Genomic DNA, 22,012 nt, shown 5'->3' with positions numbered 1-22,012 from the left:
CTCTGCATGCCACTCTGCCTGCTTGTGCGCTCTTTCTCTCTGACATAAATAAGCAGCAACAAAAAAATAAATAAATAAAAATGAAGAAAAATCACAAAGTTTATAATTCCAGATGAAGTTAAGAAAAAGTGGGAATGAATGGGGGCAAACTGATTTTCCACAACAGGGAGTAAAAATTATAGTTCTCTGCAGACTATTATCATTAACTATCACACCAAAAACATCTGAAAACGCTTAAGGCAACGAGTTGAATTAATAAAGAATTAATAAAGAATTCTAGTTCTTTCCTTCTAAATTTTTGAGCATTATTGTAATCAGACAGTCTATATGGCACTAGAAAATTAACAATATCAAGTGTTGCCTTGACATGCGGTGAAATTAAGAGGGCTTTGAATGGCCTGACCACACATTCTTGCCCCTGCTTCACTCCTCGGATAAGGTCCCAGAGCCAAAGAACTGTCCTTATCAAGGATACCAAAAGTAGGTCCTGCTTATTCCTGAGGAACAGGTTTCAGTTCCCCGCTAGCCTGCGTAATTTTTCAAGCAAGCCAATAATATCCTCCCACGAAAACCAGGGGTTATCACACCTTTTGATACTGTAGAGCTTGCCTCACACAGCCCGTTTGTACATTCTGTTCCTGAACGCACCCTGCTATGCCCCCGCACAGTGTACTTGTTCCCAACTTCCCTGCGCCATGAGCATATGGGACGAGGAAACTGCCCAGTATTAGGTAACCCATGCCCGTAACCCCAGGGCAGGAATCCTTCCTTCATCAATGGGGTGAATAGAAGGTAATTAAAACACAAGACTAGGGGCACCTGGGTGGTTCTTTCATTAAACATCTGCCTTCAACTTGGGTTATGATCCCAGGGTCCCGGGATGGAGCCGCACATCGGGCTCCCTGCTCAGCTGGAAGCCTGCTTCTCCCTCTCTCACTCCCCTGCTTGTGTTCCCTCTCTTGCTGTCCCTCTCTCTGTCAAATAACTAAGTAAAATCTTAAAAAACAAACAAACAAACAAACAAAACCCACAAGACTATATTAAAAAAAACAAACAAACAACAACCCATGGGGCGCCTGGGTGGCTCAGATCATGATACCAGAGTGTTGGGATCGAGCCCCACATCTGGCTCTCTGCTCAGCGGGAAACCTGCTTCCTTTCCTCTCTCTGCCTGCCTCTCTGCCTGCTTGTGATCTCTGTCTGTCAAATAAATGAATAAATAAATCTTAAAAGAAAAACACCAAAAAACCAGAAAGCATTAAGCAAGTTGACCAAAGCAGAACAAAGTGTGGTCCTGCTAGGAGAGAAAAGGAAAACATAAGATCTTCTCCATTCAACAGGAGGCAGGAAAGGAGAAAAAATATGGAGAAAATGGATGGTGAGCTGCAAATATAGCATAATAGCAGAAGAAAGTCCAAATAAATCATTAATAGCAATAAAAGTGAACGGCTTAAACACACTTAGGAAGATATGGATGATCAGACTGGATACAAAATAAAATCTCTATTGTATGTTATGAATTTTTTCTTCAATTCTGGAATAATCTCAGCTATCATATCTTCAGTATGATTTCCCTGCCATTTTCTTCATCCTTTTCTTTTGCAAGTCGTATTAGAGGCTCCCAATCCATTCTCCTGCTCTTTGAACTGCTTCTTTTATTTTTATTATTTTTTTAAGAATTTATTTATTTGACAGGCAAAGATCACAAGTAGGCAGAGAGGCAGGCAGAGAGAGAGGAGGAAGCAGGCTCCCAGCTGAGCAGAGAGCCTGATGCAGGACTCGATCCCAGGACCCTGGGATCATGACCTGAGTTGAAGGCAGAGGCTTTAACCCACTGAGCCACCCAGGGGCTCCTGCTTCTTTTATTTTTTAATTCCTGTTTCTCCTTGCTGTATTCTGTGTACATCCTTCAGAACTATCTTCCAATTTATCAATTTTATCTTCAACTATGTCCAGCCTAAAATTTATCCCATCTTTTGGGTTGTTTTTATTTCATGACTACCTTTTTATTTCCCAGTTTTATAATTGTTCATATTTCATTTCTACATGTTCATTGTTTCATAATTTCATGCATTGTTTCGTAATTTCTTGTTTGCCAAATGATGTTCTCATTTATCTCTTCATGCATTCTTATTTTCTAGTCTTTACAAGATTAATAAAAAAAATAATAAATTTCATCTGCATGCTTATTTTAGTTGTTGAGTTGGTTGGTTTATTTAGCATCTGATTTCTCCATGTGCTTTGGAATTTTGGCTTACAGGCATGTTATGGCTGATGATTTCTGCTTTAACTCTATGGTCTGTTTTTCTCTCCCTTCTTTCTTGTCTGGTGGGTTTAGTTTTGTGGTTGCATCCATTAGACAAGTCCAAGACTGGTCTAATGATGGCAGCTGTGAACTTGTGCTCTTCACTGATTTGGGGGTCTTGCAGACTCAGTCATGGGCTTAGGGGATGGCTTGACCCAGTTCTTGGCTGTGAGGCTGTCTTTGCTCTGCTCTTACCTCAGGCCCACCATTTTGGCCATAGTTCCCAAGAGCTAGTCAGTTGCCATTCTTTTTGGCCTCTTTTCACACATCAGGAGGCTTCACTCCAGTCCCTGGCTTCAGCTAGAGAGTCTGGCTCTGTTCTTTGTTCCCTGTGCAACATTTTAGCTTCCACTATCCCACTGGCCCTTGACCCTTGGCTTTGGCCCTACTCACCACCGTGGTTTTCAGTTAGTTTTCTTTCTTGTCCACTGAGATGTTTATCCTGGGGTGTGTGTGTGTGTGTGTGTGTGTGTGTGTGTGTGTGTTTTAAACGTGTTTATACTTTTTCTCTCTTGCTACGTGTTTGGAACATAGAGAGTATGTCAAAGCAGAAACTTTCCAACCTTCCTCTTCTTAATGTTTTTGTTTAAGTCACTTGGAGACGGAGCTTCTATTTCTCCCGGTGGAAAAATGCTGGAAGATAGAGTTTGGGGGTTCAGGAAATGAGTATTGAAATCACAACCCTGGGAGTTCAAGTAATGGGCATTTTGTCCAGGCTTAGTGGGCTGGGCAGGGTTGTGGATCAAACTAGGAAAAGCCCATCTGGACACCTTCTAATTACTGACCAGCCTCCTCTAGTGACTCCACGGAGCAGTGAAATGATTTGCAGGAGAAGAATGTTCCAAGCAAAGTGCTCTCCTGTTTTGGGGGGAAGTCTAGCTGACACCCATTTGTGAATTGCATGTGCTCACCACAGCCTTTTTAGACAACTCAGAAGACCAAAGCAAAAGCAAAGACTTCATATGGGCTCCCAATTCGTTAAAAAGAAAAATCAAAGAGATGTGACCCTTTCATTTTTGGAACAATTCATACTGTTGACATATGATATAAACAAAATAACGGAAAACAAAAAAAATAAGAGAAACACAGTGGAGTGTTTAAATTCTTCCCCAGAAAACAAAAGAAGATTCACAAATTACAATACTGCCCCCCCCCAAAAAAACCCCACAAAATTCTGAATAGACCCATAACTAAGAGGAAAAAAGAGAGACGTTATTAAAAAATTAGCTCCCTAAAGACTTACATGATTTGCCAACTGAGGTGCTTTTGCTGACAAGGCTTTTCTAATGTTTAAGGAATAGCTGTGTCTATTGTTGTATAAATTATTTCAAACACAGGGGCGCCTGGGTGGCTCAGTGGGTTAAAGCCTCTGCCTTCAGCTCAGGTCATGATCCCAGGTCCTGGGATTGAGCACCACATCGGGCTCTCTGCTCAGCAAGGAGCCTCTTCTGCCTGCCTCTCTGCCTACTTGTGCTCTCTGTCTGTCAAATAAATAAATAAAATCTTAAAAAAAATTATTTCAAACAAAGAATAAAGAAAGAATGGTCCTGGGTGCCTGGGTGGCTCAGTGGGTTAAGCCTCTGCCTTCGGCTCAGGTCATGATTTCAGGGTCCCGGGATCGAGGCCCGCATCGGGCTCTCTGCTCAGTGGGGAGCCTGCTTCTGCCTCTCTGCCTACTTGTGACCTCTCTCTCTCTCAAATAAATAAAATCTTTTTAAAAAAAATTTAAAAAGAAAGAGTGGTCCTCAGTGTGTGTTGTAAACTGATATAACTCTCAAATCTAAAACAGAAGAAAAAGAAGAATGAAGAGGAGGAGGAGGAGGAGGAAGAAAAGAGCAAAGAAAACCATAGACCAGGGTTTGCAAATACAAGTGACTGTAAAACAAAACTACTATAAATGGGTGGCATTGCTCAGGTGTGGAATGACAGGGAAAGTGGGAGCCACAGGAACTAGAGAGTGTGCACTCCTACATCAGGAACTCAAAACCAAACACTTCAAAGCCCTCCACTGCTCAAATAAACAAATCCCATGAGTCACCAGTCTGCACATCGGTCAATCTCTGTTGTAAACATAGATGCAAAAGTCCCAACGAAATACTAGCAAGTCCAATTCAACCTATACTCCAATTTTTTTAAAAGTCTACCAAAACCAAGTTACATTTACCCCAAGAGATGCAACAATATTTTAATATGTGGACATTATTTTTTAAATAACCCATCATCTCAATAGGTCCCCTTGGAGAAATCCATATGATCATTTCAATAGATGTTGTAACTTACTCCCTGACAAGCAGAAGCCCCGGGATCCAGAGCTGGGTTGGGCCCCAGCTGGCAGAGGGTGTACCTTTGGGATGAGGCCAGCACCAGGCCCAGCAGACAGCCCAGTGAAGTGTCAATCCCAGGAACCATGCAGAGAAGAGGAAACCAGATTAAGGCAAGAAGACAGAGCCTGGGGACATTCTTGGAGGCACAGCCTTGAGGCTTTATTGCCCGGCCGGCATGCCCTCTGGTTCTGAGCCAAGTCTGGACTCCAGCTGCTGAAAATACATTTGAAAACATTCAGCATCCATGGCTCATAAATAACTCCTAAAACTAAGACTCTAAGGAGAAAGCCTTCACACAAGAAAGAATATAGTGTAAGAGCTGCCCACTTAAAACTTAAAAAATGCGTTCCCATTTTGATGTTCTAAGGAGCCATTTTGTACATTCAAGAATCCTCTACCATAAAAGGAAAAAATTAACACAATGGAAGTTATAGGAGGAAGCTGAAGAAAAGAGGAGACAGTCTATGGTCCAACTGAAATCAATCGATGCATGTTACACCTCAGTAATAAGTGTGTTACAAAAAATAGTAAAATCTCAATGGGTACAGAGAGGGTGATTGGTGCAAGTGCTAACTGAAGACTTGCAAACCTTGGTCTCATACCATCCACAAAACAAATTCCAGGTGGATTAAGACTTAAATGTAGGGGCATCTGGGTAGCGCAGTTAAGCACCGACTGATGATTTCGGCTGAGGTCATGATCTCATGGGTCATGAGATCGAGGCCTACGTGGGGCTCCTCGCTCAGCATGGAGTCTGCTTGAGATTTTCTCTCTCCCTCTGCCACACCCCCTGCTCGTGCTCTCTCAAAATAAATAAATAAAATCTTTAAAAACAAAACAAAACAAAAAAACACCAACAACAAGGAGGTCACTTCTCACCTATCGGAGTAGCAAAAATTAAAAACAGTGGTAATACCTGCTACTGGAAGGGATGCAGGAAAGCAATACTCTCATTCATTGCTGTTGAAGATGTGACTTATCCAGCATTTTGGGAAAACAATTTGGTGATGCTATTAAAATATAAAATTCCCTTTTCCCTGGTAGGCCCATGCCTGGAAAACCTACCATAGAAAAAAAAGCATCAGTGCATAGGGATTTGCATAGAACCAGGCTTACTACAACCTGTGGTAGTGGCAAAAACTGGAAACCAAGTGAATGGCCAAGTGGAATATTATGCAGCCATTAAAAAGAGAATGGGGTAGCCCTGTCTCATCTGACTTGGAGGACTTTCTACTATGCATTTATGGTTTGCGGGGAAAAAGCAAGATGCAGAAAGTGAATGTAACATGGCTCAACTTTTTAAAATATAATGACCCCAAATAAAAAATGTGTGTGTATGTGCGCGTGTTAACATGTGTGTGAGTTATTAGGAGAAAGATGGAAAGAAGTTAGGAGGGGAAGAAAGAACCAAGCAAGTAAATGAAGCTGGGAACATGGGCAGAAAGAGGAAAAAATACTTAAAAACATTTAAAAAGCCAACTGTGTAATATGACCCTATCTGTACAAAATTATATACACATAAAGAGAAGGGGGAAAGGATGCACCAAAATATTAATGATGATTATCTCAAGGGATGGGATTAGAGGTGACTTTTAGTTTATTCCTTATATTTTTCTATGTTTTAAAGGTTATACAATGAGTATATCTAGTTAAATAATCAGTGGAAAATAAAGCTATTTTCATTGGGTGTGGGGGGGAGTATTGACAGGTAGAAGTCCCTAGGGGACCTGATTTAATGAGCACACAAGATCAATATTTAATTAACATATCAATTGCTGGCAAGTCGACTGATGTTTTCCAAAATCCTTGAGCTATAGGCTCTCTTAAGTAGCCAAACTGTCATCTAAAACATTGTTTACAACTCTCCCATTTAACTAATGCTTAAGAATGGAATGATTACAAATACCAAAGAGGCCGGAGATGATTAACAGAGGTTTTATTTAAGTGCCACGAAAGAACTGGATCCCCTGTACTCATCACAGCTTAGAATTCCCTCACCCGGTTTATGGCCTGGCAACTTCCAAAACCCTTTATCATTACTTTCAGAAAAGAAAAGTAAATAAATAAACAAATAATCACTTCTTTTTCCAGACTGCTCTGTCAGGGATCCTAAAGTCTTTATTTTAAATCTTCAATCTTGGTTTTGCTCTTTTTATTGCTTCCTTCTCGTGATGCCTGGCTTCATCAGGAAGGCATGCACCTTGCTTTGGTGGGCACTGCTTTCCCCCTTCTCTTCCCTCTCTCCGTGGACTGCCAGGTTCAGGGGAGGGCTGCCGGCATTCACACCTTGTCTATGCGGTGCTGGAACATGCCAGACCCTCAGAAACCTTTAGGGTCAGCTGCTAAAACAGCAAGTTGGCCTTCACCTGCTCTTTCGTTTGCAACATTTACTGAGCGCTGCTGGGTGTCCAATGGCAGGTCAAGGATTCAAAAGTGAATAAGGCATGATCCCAGAAAAATCACAACCAGCTTGTAGTTAGCGGCTCAGCTGCCCGGTGTTGGGGAAGCACTTGGTGGGAGGGATGCCACTGATGGGGAGGAGGACAGAGGCGGGGAACAGCTGCTAGAAAACAGATATGCAAAGGTCTAACGGTTCTCCAAGTGTAGTCCCAGACTAGCCGCATCGGCATCACCTGGGAACTTGTTGAAAATTCTAATTCTCGGGGCGCTACTCCCGACCTACCAACCTACCAAAGCAGAAACTCTGGTGGGAAGCAGCAATCTGTTTTAACAAGATTTCCTGGTGCTTCCAATGCACCCTAGAATTTGGGAATCACGGCTCTGGGAGAGGCCTTAAGATCCTTAGGATGAAAAGAGTCGAGAGGAAAGGAGGCTCTGTGCGCAGCCTCGGATGCAAGGCAAGGGGGTTAGAGTTTGCCCTGGTGGTGCGGCCTCCAGGGTTTTTAAGCAGGGGCCTGTCGCATTTACACAATTTCTCCCATCTCGGCGTTTCTGGGAGCTCTAGCATTCTCTGCGCGCCCTGGGCAGAGAGCTAATCAGCACCGAGCTCAGTTGCCCCACCCCCCGAGACACCAGGCAGCGAGCGAGAGGTTGGGCGGCCGACCTCTCCACCAGCGGGTACAAATGGGCTAGCGGTCCAGGACCAGGCGAGCGCACGCGGGAGCCCGCCGCAGACGAAGACAGAGAAGGGACTGCCTGGGAGGCGGACCCGCGCTGCCCGGGCGGGCGGTGCTCGGGCGGGCGCAGGCTCCGCCCCCGGCTTGAGGGGCGCGGCATTTCGGACCCGTGGGCCCCGCCCCCCGCTCCGCCCCGCCCCGGCGCGCGCCCGGCCCGCCTCCTTGGGAGGGGGGAGTCCGCGCCCAGGCGCGCTCCCGCGGCCGGGTTGCAGGGCTGGGCGCGCGCCCCGCGTCCCGGGCAGGAAGATGGTGGCGAGCGCGCGGGTGCAGAAGCTGGTGCGGCGCTACAAGCTGGCGATCGCCACGGCGCTGGCCATCCTGCTGCTGCAGGGCCTGGTGGTGTGGAGCTTCAGCGGCCTGGAGGAGGACGAGCCGGGCGAGGTGCTCCGACCGCCGGGCGGGCAGGCGGGCAGGCCGGGCGCGGGGGCGCGCGGGGTCCTGGCGGGGCTGCAGGCGGCCCCGGCCGGGGAAGTGGGGCATGGGCCGCGTGCGTGCCGGCGCGGGCGGCCGTCGGGAGCAGGGCGTCGGGCCCCCGGCGCCCCTTTCCCAGGAGGGCCCCACGGACTGTGCGCGGGGGCGGTGCGTGACCCGGAGGCCCGGGCCGCGGGCGGGCAGGGGGCCCGGGCGGGAGGAACGGGTCTTGGTGGGGTGGTCTCCGGCCCGGGGAGCTATGAAGGTCAGGCGCGGGGCGCAGGACTGGGAGACGGGGCCGGGCCCGAGCCTGCTCGGAGGTGGGGAGCCCCAGGCCAAACTTTCTGAAGTTGGGAGGGGGCGGGGGTGTGCGCGTCGTGGGCGGAGGAGCGGGGCCGAGGGACCCCGGGCGTCCGCGCCCAGAAGCGCCTGACGGGCAGCCGTCAGTGGAGAAGTGGAGCCCGGGGCTGGAACTCAGTACGGCAACCGAGGGAACAGGGAGTGACCCCGAGGGAGAGGACTGGAGTGTCCCCAAGGCGTGGCTTTCTTAACCTGGGGTCTAAGAAAGCCGCGGGTCTTCGGGAGGAGATGGCTGGGGGAAGTGAGCACCTGGTGAGTGGCTTCAGGACATTAGGGAATGGGGCGGGAGGAGGGGGGGGAGGCCTATAGCTCTCAGGGAATGGGGACAGCATCAGCTGGTTTAGCAGAGCCTCAGGCCCCGGAGCAGGGTCAAACCTGTCCAGCTCGGTACCCAGATCCCTGCCCTGAGAGTGTCACTCACTTCTGGCTGGTTTTAGCTGGGTCCCTGACACGTCGCTTCCCACGTTGGTCAGGAAGGGTCCAGTGGGGTCTGGGGCCATCTTGGAAGGTCCAGGAGATAAGCCAAACCCTGGCCCTAAGCTGTGGGCCAGTGAGCAGGGCTTCTCTGCCCATACGCCTACTCCCTCGGTTCTGGTGCTTCTAGGGTTCAGAGTCTGTCGCTCTGCTTGCCGTGTCCTCTTGGGTCTCTCCACCTGGCAGTGTGAAGGCCAAGGGAGCTCCATGTCCACTTAACCCTTCTACACCTGGGCAGTCTGGAAGGTCTGTTGTGGAGACTGGGAGAAGGGCTGCCCTTGTCTCTTTGGGGGGAACCAAGAGGCTGGGATGTTGAGGGAGCTGTAACAGAGTCTTGTGAAGCCGTAACTCCAAAAGGAGCTGAGTGGGGTCGGGAGGAGGCTGGCTCTGTGACATCCAAAGGGAGTGGGCTTGTTCTTTGTGGACCAGTGAGGAGGAGGAGGAGGAGGAGGAGGAGGAGGAAGAGTGTTTCAGGGTCCATGTGAGAAGACGGGGCAGCTGCGACATTCTCCGAGGTAGTTGGGGAGCCCTCTGACCCTGGAGTGTGCAAGCAGAGGCCAGTGACCATTCTGGGGAGGGCCATAGCCTAGCCGCTGAGGCCTCACAGAAACCAGTGGCCCCCAGCTTCGTGGTTCAGTGAGTCTCTGAAGGGGCTGAGAGACTGTCCAGGCCTCAAATCCCTGCTGGCCTGCCCACAGCCTGGGGTGGGGAACTCTGGCAGTAGAATAGGGGTCCCTCCTCCCCACCTCCCGTCCAGGTTCCTGGCAGAAGCTGATAGGGCTGGACTGGACTGGGACAGTAGAGATCCTCGATGACCTAAAGGTTGTGCAGTGCAGGCAGGCATTGACACGTGGACCTCTTCAGCAGCCCCCTCGCCGGAGCCGGGGTTTGCCAGGCAGCACAGTGGGCTTCCAAGTCCGACCAGCCCACCTCCCCGTCCTGGGTCCACTTCCGGCCTTGCTGCCAAGTGAGACCACAGGCATGTTACCTAGCCTCCTTCCAAGTCCTCAGCAGTGACCCCCCTCAAGAGGCGGTACTCAAGGCACTTCTCTCACTGGGCCATCGTGACAGTTAAGTAAAAATGATGCCCGTGAAGCATTAGCAGGAGTTCCTGGCGCGTGCTACACCACCAGGAAATAATATGATCTCAGCTCTGCACACTGGGCGTAGGGATCCGTTCATCAGGTCAGTTGGTCAGTCAACAAACGATGGTTAACTCGTGCTCTGTAGCAGGCTCTGCTAAGACTGGGGATACGGAAATAAACAAAGTAGACAAGGCCGGGGCGCCGGAGGGCAGGTGGTGCGCAGGGGGGATGCTGACAGTGGGAAAGCAACTCAGTGTTGAGGGGGCTGGTGGAGCTGGTGGTCAGGGAAGCCTTCGGCAGAAAGCATGGTGGGCGCAGGGGAAGAGGTGGACAGAGTCGGGGCAGCCCGCGGAGAGTGGGCGTGGCTGGGTGTCTTCGAGGAATGGGAAGGAGGGTGGGGCATGCTCCTCCTTAGAAGAAGGTTTGAGAGTTAGTCCGGGGTGCATCCTGGAGACCCTAGGGAGGGACGCAGGTGCTGTTGTAAGTGAAGTGGGGTGAGGTAGTGGGGTCACGTGCGTTTCAGATGCGCACTCTGCCCATCTATGGAGGGGCTGCAGTGGAGATCAGGTCTGACCGTTAATGTCCAAAGAACCACTTTATGGTTTTAAAAGCTTTCACAAACGTGGTCTCATCACTTACTTTAAACACAGCCTGAGATGTCTGAAGGTGGTAGGGTGTGGGGGAAGCCATTCTGTGTTCTCTGGAAGTGGCAGAGGACTTGAACACCTTCTCCGTGGGGAAGGGGGACCTCAAAGGCCAGAATACATCTAGGCCAGAGGTCAGAGAGTGGGTCCCCACCCTCAGGAAGCAAAGGGGACCCTGACCTCAGGGCTACTATGGAAAGTTCCTTTGGGGGGACAAGTATGGGGCCTTGCCAATGCCCCTATGAGCATGAGTGGGCAGCGGTGGCAGCTGGCTCTCCACTAGGGACCACCCCCCCATTCCTCACTGCTGCCTCCAGGTCCCCCAGCTCCTCTGGGATTGACCTTCTCAGGGTCAGCCACAGCTGCACTGCAGGGCCCCAGCCTGCCCACCTCCTCCCGCATCCCATCCCCACCGCAGCCAGCCTGGCCGTGTGCCCCATGCCCTGCCCTCTTGACCGACTTCCTGACTTGCCAGTACCGGCTTCCACTGTGAGCGCCCACAGTGGCTCTGCCATCTCTATCCAGTGGAGCTTGAGAACGAATGTCTTTCTCTGCCCATGGTGTCTCCAGGTTGGACGTCACCAGCTTGACCTACGCTCTACTCAAGGGACTACACAGTCACTTTTCCTGGGGGCTGTGCAGTTCAGGGCGCCCTCCCCAGTGTGGGTCCAGAGTGAGGTCTACTCCCACCTCCCACCCTGCCCTCCCTGTTGTGTTGTCTCCTCAGATGGAGAGAGACACCCCCAGCTCTCATCAGATCTCTCAGGAGATCAGAGGCTGACTGGGTGCCTTGTGCAGAGAATGTGGGTGCTTGGGTGGAGGAATGGGGCTCTGGCCCTAAGGTAGCTGTCGGTCTGGCAGGCTGGGTACCTGCTGTGTGCTCTGATTGGGGGGTGAGGGGGCAGGGAAAACTCAACCCGATAGAGTCCACAGTGTCTAAGGGCCTTGGCGCCTCTCCTGACTTCACATTTGACTATTTCCTAATCCTTTTCCAGCGATAGTAATAGTAATAATAATAATAATAATAATAATGAGGATATTAGCATCTCTCAAATGCTGAGCCTATACCAAGAACCTTACACTCACTCATTCATTCATTCATTCATTCATTCAACAACTATTTATTGCCATTTCTCCTATTGCCAGACATTCTGCTGGGCTGTTGGAATGCATTAGTGAACAACACAACAAAAGCCAGGTCCTCATGGACATGCCATTCTTGTGAGCGGTGAGACACCTGTAATAACACAGAAGAAATAAGAACATTCTAGGGGCGCCTGGGTGGCTCAGTGGGTTAAAGCCTCTGCCTTCGGCTCAGGTCATGATCCCAGAGTCCTGGGATCGAGCCCTGCATCAGGCTCTCCGCTCTGTGGAGAGCCTGCTTTCTCCTCTCTCTCTGCCTGCCTCTCTGCCTGCTTGTGATCTCTGTCTGTCAAATAAATAAGTAAGTAAAATCTTAAAAAAAAAAAGAAAAGAAAAGAAAAGAAAAATAAGGACATTCTAGCATGAAAGAAGGAAGGAAGTGCTGTGGGAAAAGTGAAGCGAAGGTCAGGGTGGGCCTTGCTAAGAAGGTGGCATCTGAGCAGAGAATTGAAGGGGACAAGGCATAGTAGTGGGGACATCTGGGGGGGGCATTCCAGGCACAGGGGACAGTGCGTGGCAGGTGGTGTGGAGGGACACCTAGAAGGCCACTGTGACTGGAGGAGAGTGAGCATGAGGTTAGCAGGAGATGAGGTCAGAAAGGGAGGGGTGGCCGGAGGAGCGGCTAGACACGGTTCACGTAACCTCTCTGCGCTCTTGGAGGGACCAGGGAGTTTTCTCTCGGAGGGAGCCCATGGGTGGTGTGGAGCAGAGGGGTGGTGAGGTGGGGCTTGTTTTAAAGGGAACACACTGGCTGCTATGATGGGAATGGACCATCAGGGAAACAGAGGAGGAGCAGGGGTACCAGGGACGCTGGGCAGGGGTGGCCATGATGGAGGCGGGGAGAGGTGTATTGTGAAGGTGGCCCCAGCAGGGCTTACTGGTGGGGGACTGATGGGGTGTGAGGGAGACTAGAGTCAAAGATGACTCCTCAAGGGTTTTGGCCTGAATGACTGGAAGGAGGGTGGCCCTTAACAAGACAGGGAGACTGTCATAGGGGCAGGTCATGAGGAGCAGGAGGAGCTCGCTTTGGGACTTGTGGGTTCCAGAGATCTGTCAGGCTCCCAGGGGAGATACTGAGGGCGCAGGCAGGCAGTTAAACACCTGAAGGTTCAAGGGAGCAGTCTGGGCCAGAAAGAGACACCTGAGAGCGACTGGAGTTCAGAGGCTGCTCGAGGTTTCCAGGAAGCGAGGGTGAGGTTGGGCCCCAGGGTGGTCTCGGGGGATGAGGGAGCCCAGGCCAAGAAGACTGAGAAGGAGCGGCCAGGGAGACAGCAGAAGCCCCAAGAGCGCAGCGGGCAGTCTAGTAAGGAGGGCGCTGTGGACCACAGGTCATGTCGAGAGGCCAGGCCAGGAAAGGCCCGTGACCCGTGGTGGGTGGCCGGGGAGGCCCGTGGAGGGGCCTCGGGACGGCGAGGGCGCACCCGATGGCTGGCGGAGACAGTGCCCTCCAGGACACTAGTGTGCGCTCGCTCTCACTGACGCTCACACCTCTCTCCCATGTCATAGCTGAGGGACCTGCTCGGACAACGCAGGCATTCAGGGGAGCAGTCGCACCGCTCTTTCCATGCCTCGGCCACCAGACACGAGCTGCACGTCCTCTGTGTGTCAGCTACACCGCTGGACTCCGGGACATGGGACTGGTGTGACAGTCCCTCCCTTGGAGCCCAGCCTGCTGGGGGAACATCCCCCTCTGGGGGCAAATGGAACGGTTCGCAGGAGGGGACTCAGAGCCGGCTCTTGAAGGATGGGTGGGATTTGGTCCAGCAGGGAGGGGCACCAAGGAGGGGGACGGGGAGAGCTGGAGAAGATGGTGGGTACATGTGCCTTTTGGGGGTGACTAGGCCATCTAGGGGAGCACCTGGTTTGAGAAGAGGCCAGGGAGCCAGGAAGTGGAGTGTGGCAGCCGTGATTTCCCTTCTAGAGAAAACCCACCGTGAGGAGCAGTCAGGTGCCAGCCTCCAGCTGCGGGTGCCCTGAGGCCCCGCCTCAGCCTCCCAGCCAGTGACAGCGTATGGCAGTGGCTCTTGCCATCTGCGCCATCCCCAGCAGCTGGCCCTGGTTCTCTCCAAGCTGCACTGTTGTCCAAAGCTCTTCCTTCTGTCCCCTCTAACACCGGGGACAGGCCTGCTTGGGTGTTAACTCAGCAAAAGTCATGTGCTCTGACTCCGTCTTGGTCTCTGCCTCCCAGAGAATCCCCCCAATCTTGGGATCTCAGGCTTCCCCTTGGGGTTCCCCACCAGGCCAGGCCCCTTTACTCCTGCAGCTCCACACTCCCATGTGGGCATTCTGTAGCTGGCAGAACGCTTTCCTTCGGTCTCTTCCTGGCCAGGCCCAGGTGGGACTTATGTGTCCTCTGCAGGGTCTCCACGCCCTTCTGCGACATTCATGTTCGTACTTGCTGAAAAAGAGAGCGGTGTCTGATTCCAGAGCCATGGGGGGACGTGGGGCCCTGGGGTGTGAGCACGTGGGGGTGTGGCTGCAGCAGTGTCCTGGAGGCCTGGTGGCACTTCCTTGGCTGGCTGCTGAGGGAGTCCTCCCCTCGAAGTGCTCCTTGTGCAGAGCCCTCCCGCGAACGGCACTCCTCCTCGGAGGGCGGAGGGTGAGGCAGTGTCTTGTAGGCCTGAGGCCAGCAGAGAGCTAAAGAGCAGGAGAATAGCGACTGTCCCCGTGACCCGCGTCTGCCCATCTTTTACAGAAAGGAAGGCAGAGGAAGCCACGGCCGCTGGACCCCGGAGAGGGCTCCAAGGACACAGACAGTTCAGCCGGGCGCCGAGGCAGTGCAGGCAGAAGGCATGGGCGCTGGCGGGGTCGTGCCGAGAGCCCCGGGGTGCCTGTGGCCAAGGTGGTACGGGCAGTCACCAGCCGGCACAGAGCCAGCCGCCGTGTCCCGCCGGCTCCACCCCCGGAGGCCCCAGGCCGCCAGAACCTGAGCGGGGCAGCAGCCGGGGAGGCGCTGGTTGGGGCGGCCGGCTTCCCACCACATGGAGACACAGGGAGCGTGGAGGGCGCCCCCCAGCCAACAGACAACGGCTTCACCCCCAAGTGCGAGATTGTGGGCAAGGACGCGCTGTCTGCTCTGGCCCGGGCCAGCTCCAAGCAGTGCCAGCAGGAGATTGCCAACGTGGTGTGCCTGCACCAGGCCGGGAACCTCATGCCCAAGGCTGTGCCCCGCCACTGCCAGCTGGCTGGTGAGAGGAAGAGACAGGGCTGGGCAGAGGGGTGGCCGCCCTGGGGCTGGGGTGCCGTGGCAGGACCCTTCCTTGCCCAGGGGAAGAAAACTCAGAGGGCCCCCCCCCCTTCCCTGGCCAGGCTGGTGATAAAGTGCACTGAGCGGCCAAGGCAGAGCTAGGACCTGGGAGCATCAGGCTCCAAGTCCAAGGTCCTTCCTTTGGAAGGCAGGCAGTCCTCTTCCCGCCTCACCCCCACCCTGTGGCCTGGGGAGAGGCCTCACTGTTGCTCCTGCTCTCTGCTCAGGGAAGATGAGCCCCGGCATCCAGTGGGACGAGGTCCGGGCCCAGCAGCCTGCGGATGGCCCCCCGGTCCGAATCGCCTACATGCTGGTGGTTCACGGCCGTGCCATCCGCCAGCTGAAGCGCCTTCTTAAGGCTGTCTACCACGCGCAGCATTTCTTCTATATCCACGTAGACAAGGTACCATTGGAGGGATAGCACAGGGACCTGAGCAAGTCGTGCCAAGACCCAGCAGGTCACCAGTAGCCAGGCTTGCTGGTCTGCCCGAGTGGCTCCCAGATGGGGGAGCAGGCCGAGAACGTGGGTTGCGGCCGGTTGGGAGCTGGAGCCCTGCCCTGTGGTCTCTCCATTCCGTGTCACTTGTCTGAGGTGGGGCAGGAGGTTGTAATGCTGGGGGCCCCCCCCATGGCTGCTGAGTATCCCCGCATCCCCTGCAGCGCTCCAACTACCTGCACCGCGAGGTCGTGGAGCTGGCCCGGCAGTATGACAACGTGCGGGTGACGCCCTGGCGCATGGTCACCATCTGGGGCGGGGCCAGCCTGCTGCGGATGTACCTGCGGAGCATGCGGGACCTGCTGGAGGTGCCCGGCTGGGCCTGGGACTTTTTCATTAACCTCAGTGCCACCGACTACCCAACCAGGTGCGGGCACTGCTCCAAGTCCTCCAGAGAAGAGGGGGAGGGGGGTCCTTGGGGTGGGAGGGGCCTGAGCAACTCCCTCCCCTCCTCCAGGCCTCATTTTGGTCCCTGGACCACAGCCCCGGTTGAGGGGAGGGCCTGGTAGAAGATCATGTCAGGATTGAGAGTAACACGGGACTAGGAAGTGGACAGAGGTCTGGACCTGGGGTGCACGGTCAGAGGGCAGGGCTGGATGGGGGCTGCGGGTGCCCATGACCCCAGAGCATTAGCCCAGGGCAGGGCATGTGGCCCGGACAGCTCCCTGTTTGGCAGGGAGCTGCAGAGGGTGCCAGGGTGGGAAGTGGGGCCTGAGCCTGAGCCAGTCCCCTCACACACACTGCCCGTGCCCCATCCCCTCCCCAGGACCAACGAGGAGCTGGTGACTTTCCTGTCCAAGAACCGGGACAAGAACTTCCTCAAGTCACATGGCCGGGACAACTCCAGGTGAGGGGTCTCATTACAGCCCCTCCCACACTCAGCGGGGTTGTAGGGCCTCCCAGTCAAGCCCAGATTGAAGCATGCTGGTCCCTGGGTGCATGAGAGAGCCTGCCCCCCGCCCCCCAAGACTGTTACTGTGGCCTGTCTGTCCCCCTACCCCCCACGACCTTCATCGTGGCCCATCTGCCCCCTCGCCCCCATGACCCTCATCATGGCCTGTCTGCCCCCTCGCCCCCCATGGCTCTCATCATGGCCTGTCTGCCCTCCCGCCTCCCATGACCATCATTGTGGCCCGTCTGCCCCCTGGCCCCCATGATCCTCATTGTGGCCCGCGTGCCCCCTGGCCCCCACAACCCTCATCGTGGCCGTCTGACCCCCGCCGCCCTGGCAGGTTCATCAAGAAACAAGGCCTGGACCGGCTCTTCCACGAGTGTGACTCGCACATGTGGCGGCTGGGCGAGCGGCAGATCCCGGCGGGCATCGTGGTGGACGGCGGCTCGGACTGGTTCGTGCTGACACGCAGCTTTGTGGAGTACGTAGTGTACACGGACGACCCGCTGGTGGCCCAGCTGCGCCAGTTCTACACGTACACGCTGCTCCCCGCCGAGGTGGGTGACCCGGGTCCCCCCTCACCCCCACCGCGAGGGCAGGGAGGCTGTGACCCCCGGCTCACCCCCCGCCCCGCCCCTCCCGCAGTCCTTCTTCCACACGGTGCTGGAGAACAGCCCGGCCTGCGAGAGCCTGGTGGACAACAACCTGCGGGTCACCAACTGGAACCGCAGGCTGGGCTGCAAGTGCCAGTACAAGCACATCGTAGACTGGTGCGGCTGCTCGCCCAACGACTTCAAGCCGCAGGACTTCCTCCGGCTGCAGGTGCTTCCCCAGGGACCCCCCCGCCCAACCCCCCACTGCCCGGCCTTTCTCTCTGTGCTTTCTGCCAGCAGAAAGGATTCAAGCTGAGCCCCCATCAGAGAATCTTGGGGTGGAGGGGCTTCCCCTGCAGCAGCTCTCGGGGCTCTGCTGGCAGTGGGAAGGGCCCCGGGGGGCTGATGTCTAGGCAGTGCTGGGAGGGCCCCCCCAGCCTAGCCACACCGCCTGGGACCTCCAGACCCCTTCACCCTCATTGCCTCTCCCGCTCCAGCAAGTCTCCAGACCCACCTTCTTCGCCCGGAAATTCGAGTCGACCGTGAACCAGGAGGTCCTGGAGATCCTGGATTTCCACCTCTATGGCAGCTACCCACCAGGTACACCAGCTCTCAAGGCGTACTGGGAGAACACCTACGATGTGGCCGATGGCCCCAGTGGACTCAGTGACGTCATGCTCACCGCCTACACCGCCTTCACCCGCCTCAGCCTGCGCCACGCTGCCACCGCGACACCCCCGCTGGCCTCCCCGCTCTGCAGGTGAGACCTCCTTCTGACCTGTTGCAGGCCCTGCGCATGTGGCACCCTGTGGGGAGGCCAGTCAGAAAGAGACCGCCCCAATCCCAGGGAGTCCCCCGTCCAAAGCAGGGGAGAATGCAAATAAAGCAAAGAGAGCAAGAGCCAGGCACGTAGGTGCTGTGGGTGTGAGATTCGGGGCAAAGGACACGCTTGGGGATGGGACTTCCCAGAGCCCCCTCCCTGGGACTCCAGGCCACGTCAGGTGTGCTGATGGCATCTCCCTTTCTCCCTGCTGGAACCTTCTTAGGTTTGAGCCCCGGGGCTTGCCGTCCAGCGTGCACCTGTATTTCTATGACGACCATTTCCAGGGCTACCTGGTGACGCAGGCGGTGCAGCCCTCAGCCCAGGGGCCGGCAGAGACGCTTGAGATGTGGCTGATGCCCCAGGGGTCGCTGAAGCTGTTGGGGCGCAGTGACCAGGCCAGCCGGCTCCAGAGTCTGGAGGTGGGACAGGTCCTCCCCCTGCTTTTTCCTGACCCCCAGTTAAGACTCCGGGTAGTGGGAAGAGGGGGACAGACACCACGGGAGGGGTAAGGACTGGGTTAGGCCTTTCAGGATTGGGTTCACAGGCTCTCCCTTCCCAGCGACGGAGCCAGGGTCTCCCCAGCAGGTGCACGCCGAGGGGCACCTCCCTCGTGGGGTGCACAGAGGACATGCAGGGAGCAGGGAGACAACTGTATTGCTCTAAAGGGCAAGCCCAGTCTTCTACGACGCTGCAGTGATTTCCTTCTAGAGAGACTTTGATACTCCATTAGGCTATGGAGTGTCCTCTGGCTCTTGGAGGCTGTGGCTTCATGTGGGGATGGTCTCTGGGCAGGGCCTTAAACCTCAGCTCAGCCTTGCGGCCCCTTCCACAACAGATCAAGCCAGAACAGGAGCCTAGGACAAATCTGAGAGCTGAGAAAGATCTTAGAGCAAATCCCAGTCCCAGCCTTTCCTTCTGCAAATGGGGAGGCTGGAGCCTGAAAAGACGCAGTGACTGGCCCAAAGTCACACAGACAGTTAGAGACAGTATCAGAGTAGAGAGGACTTGTCCCCCCAGCGCCCGCCCAGCTGCCTCCCTCCCTACAGGTCGGCACCGAGTGGGACCCCAAAGAGCGTCTTTTCCGGAACTTTGGGGGGTTGCTGGGGCCGCTGGATGAGCCTGTGGCTGTGCAGCGCTGGGCCCGGGGCCCCAACCTCACAGCCACCGTGGTGTGGATCGACCCCACCTACGTGGTGGCCACGTCGTATGACGTCACGGTAGACGCGGACACCGAGGTCACACAGTACAAGCCCCCGCTGAGCCGGCCCCTGCGGCCAGGGGCCTGGACTGTTCGGCTGCTTCAATTCTGGGAACCCCTGGGTGAGACCCGCTTCCTCGTGCTGCCCTTGACCTTCAACCGCAAACTACCTCTCAGGAAAGGTAAGGATCTAGGCCCAGAAGCCAGACAAGATATGGGATTCACCAGGCAGGCGACCAGTCCCAAGAGGCTGACCATCACGGCTGACTCTCGAGTAGGGGAAAGGGGCAGGTCTGGGGCCTGGATGATCTGTCCCCTAGTATCCCTATACTATGGTAGGGCAGTGAGGCAAGCTTTGTGGTCAGGTGGACTTGGCTTTGGAATGTAGCTCTGACATTTTAGTTCGACCTTTATCCTTGGCAGGTTACTTGGCCTTCAGAGCCGAGCCCTGGTCTTACTTATGTAAAGTAGGAGGGATGGAACCACTGGAGGCCTCCAGGATGTGTGGAACACAAGTCCACTCAAACCAGCCCACGTAAAATGGGGAAATTATGGGAAGAATGCAGGGCTGTCCCCCAGAACCCAGGAAGTGTCTCTGTGGGGCCACCTGTCCCGTCTGTGTGTCAGCCCCAGGCACTGGCTTTTAAGTACATGATATTGGCCTCTCCGTGTGGCAGAGACTGACCAGGGCCTCCTGGTCCCCAGATTCCTCATTCTTGGGGCAGCAGAGCTGATTGGCCACCCAAACCACCATGTGGCTGGGTGGCCGGGATCCTGTGGCCCAGCCCACACTTAGGTGAGGCTAAGGGAGCAGGCTTGGAACACAGGCATAGGCTTCAGGTTCCCTCAAGAGGGGCCAAGGACAACTAACTACCCACTGGGAGATATCAGGGATGAGTATGTGGGTAAACATAGCTTATATACAGTAGGTGCTCAATAGGTAGGTGTTGTTTCCTTCCTCTGGCTTCATCTTATCACAGAGAAGGTCAGGAGTAACCCAGAGATGGATGGGTTACAGGCGGGGGGCAGGGGGAGCGACTGTGGCAGATCCAGAGCAGACAAGCCACACCCCTGCTCTCCGGGGAATCTGAGTCTGATGCAGGAGATGGGGACAGGTGGAGGGCAGCTGTACAGCAGGCGGGTATTGGTGCTGAGCCCTGATGAGCTGGAATTTTACAGAGAAGGGTGTTCTAAGCTGAGGAGACAAACCCCATGGGTATCTGGTGCATGAGGGGAACAGAGGGTCAAGAGGGTAGGAGGTAAGGGGTGGTTGGAAGGGAGGCTGCCAAAGAAAGCAGGCCCCATAGCTGAGGGCTCGAGGCTCCGGGAACCCCCCGGGGATGGCTGAGAAGGGGCGCAGGGGACAGAGACCAGACCATCATGGGAAAGTTACCTCCTCTCCCAAAGTGCCTTGATCCCACTGTTAGGAATCCTCAAGTTGGGAATTCAGAGATTACGGCCTTGATTTCATAAAAGCAGATAGCTTCACAGGCCCAGAAAGTTCTGTGGGTCAGTGCAAGGTCACAGGTCACTCAGCGCCATGTGACTCCCTGGTAGAGCTGGGAGAGACCCGGGGGCCCAGACCTGCATGGGGAGGGTGTGGGGGTGGGGGCCGGCCTTCACCGAATTGGCTGGGCGGGGCTGCTCACTGTCTGTCCCGCACCCTGCAGATGACGCCAGCTGGCTGCATGCTGGGCCGCCCCACAACGAGTACATGGAGCAGAGTTTCCAGGGCCTCAGCGGTATCCTGAACCTGCCCCAGCCGGAACCCGCAGAGGAGGCTGCCCGGCGGCACGCAGAGCTCACAGGCCCGGCCCTGGAGGCCTGGACAGATGGGGAGCTGAGCGGCTTCTGGTCTGTGGCCGGACTGTGCGCCATGGGCCCCTCCGCCTGCCCCGGCCTGGAGCTTTGCAGACTGACCAGCTGGAGCTCTGTGTCCCCCGACCCCAAATCAGAGCTGGGACCCGTCAAAGCGGACGGGCGACTCAGGTAGCAGGGCCCCGGCCTCCGGATGACCCGGGGATTGCACCTTACAGACAGCGGAGGGGTGTCCCCTCCCCACAGGCAAGAACCAGAGGCCCAGGCAGGCTACCCCTGTGAGCCATCAAGGATGGGCGCAGACGGCAGGGAAGGGGGGCATGCTCCTTACTGCTCACGGTTCTGCCGGGGACCCCAGCGGAGGGCAGGAGTGTGGGGAGAAGGGCTCCAGCTTCCACGCCCCACACTTCCTCACTTTCCCTTCTAGGTTTCTTATTGTTTGGGTTTTTTTGTTTGTTTGTTTGTTCCTAATGAGTGGTAGGGGGAGGAACTGGAAATGAAAGCTGTGCAATAGGGCTCAGAGCAGCCCCAGGAAGTGGGCCATGGCTCTGGGGAGCAGGGGCCTGACGAGGCCATCTGCTGTTGCTCTGGAGGAGGCCAGGCCTGCCTCACTCTCCGGGACCTCATTCCCCCAGCCTGGGCCTGTGGTGCTCATGGCTGAGGCTCTGCGGGGGTACAAGTGCCACGCCAGGCTCTGAGGCCCGGAGACCAGGTGATTTGGGGGAGCGCTGCAGAGCTGGACTCTAGTGGGACAGTCTCTCTTCTTGTAGCCAGGGGACCATAGAAGAAGGGGTGGGGCTGGCTCTCAGGCTTTCCAGCATGTCTGGCCCCTCGATGGGCAAGGCAGGGCATCAGGGCCTGCTGAGACCAATGCAGAGTTTCCCAGGTACCCAGAACTGCAAGCCGGACCTGGGCTCCCACGCTGGAGGGGTGAGCCCTCGGGAGCAGTGTGGGAAGAAAACTCTGTCGGGGCTCTCAGAAGAACCTAGAGAAGCATTGTGCCTGAAAGCTCCGTGTGCAGTCTGAAATATGCAACAGAAGAAATATATCTCTATCTCTCTA

At 55.1% G+C, this 22,012-nt stretch overlaps 1 protein-coding gene across 1 annotated transcript; it reads left to right on the top strand.

Moving 5' to 3' along the window:
* The first annotated feature begins 8,007 nt into the window (after window positions 1-8,007).
* Window positions 8,008-22,012, top strand: XYLT2 (xylosyltransferase 2). The gene is made up of 11 exons (XM_080827475.1): window positions 8,008-8,147; window positions 14,579-15,071; window positions 15,358-15,533; window positions 15,791-15,993; window positions 16,393-16,473; window positions 16,859-17,075; window positions 17,164-17,340; window positions 17,609-17,871; window positions 18,158-18,353; window positions 18,981-19,314; window positions 20,803-22,012. The coding sequence occupies exons 1-11, from the start codon at window positions 8,013-8,015 to the stop codon at window positions 21,123-21,125; spliced, it is 2,598 nt and encodes an 865-aa protein (XP_080683601.1). The 5' UTR covers window positions 8,008-8,012; the 3' UTR covers window positions 21,126-22,012.

The sequence above is a fragment of the Martes martes genome (genome assembly GCF_963455335.1).
Source record: "Martes martes genome assembly, chromosome: 16".
Lineage (NCBI taxonomy): Eukaryota > Metazoa > Chordata > Mammalia > Carnivora > Mustelidae > Martes > Martes martes.
Note: the sequence above shows the minus strand (reverse complement) of the source record. Positions and strands in the feature narration are given on the sequence as shown.

Bases quoted from the DNA above. Each gene is read 5' to 3' on its own strand.
- XYLT2 (XM_080827475.1), top strand. From the start codon at position 8,013: ATGGTGGCGAGCGCGCGGGTGCAGAAGCTGGTGCGGCGCTACAAGCTG. The intron at 8,148-14,578 runs GTGCTCCGACCG...CATCTTTTACAG, and splicing joins AGGAGGACGAGCCGGGCGAG to AAAGGAAGGCAGAGGAAGCC. The intron at 17,341-17,608 runs GTGCTTCCCCAG...CTCCCGCTCCAG, and splicing joins AGGACTTCCTCCGGCTGCAG to CAAGTCTCCAGACCCACCTT.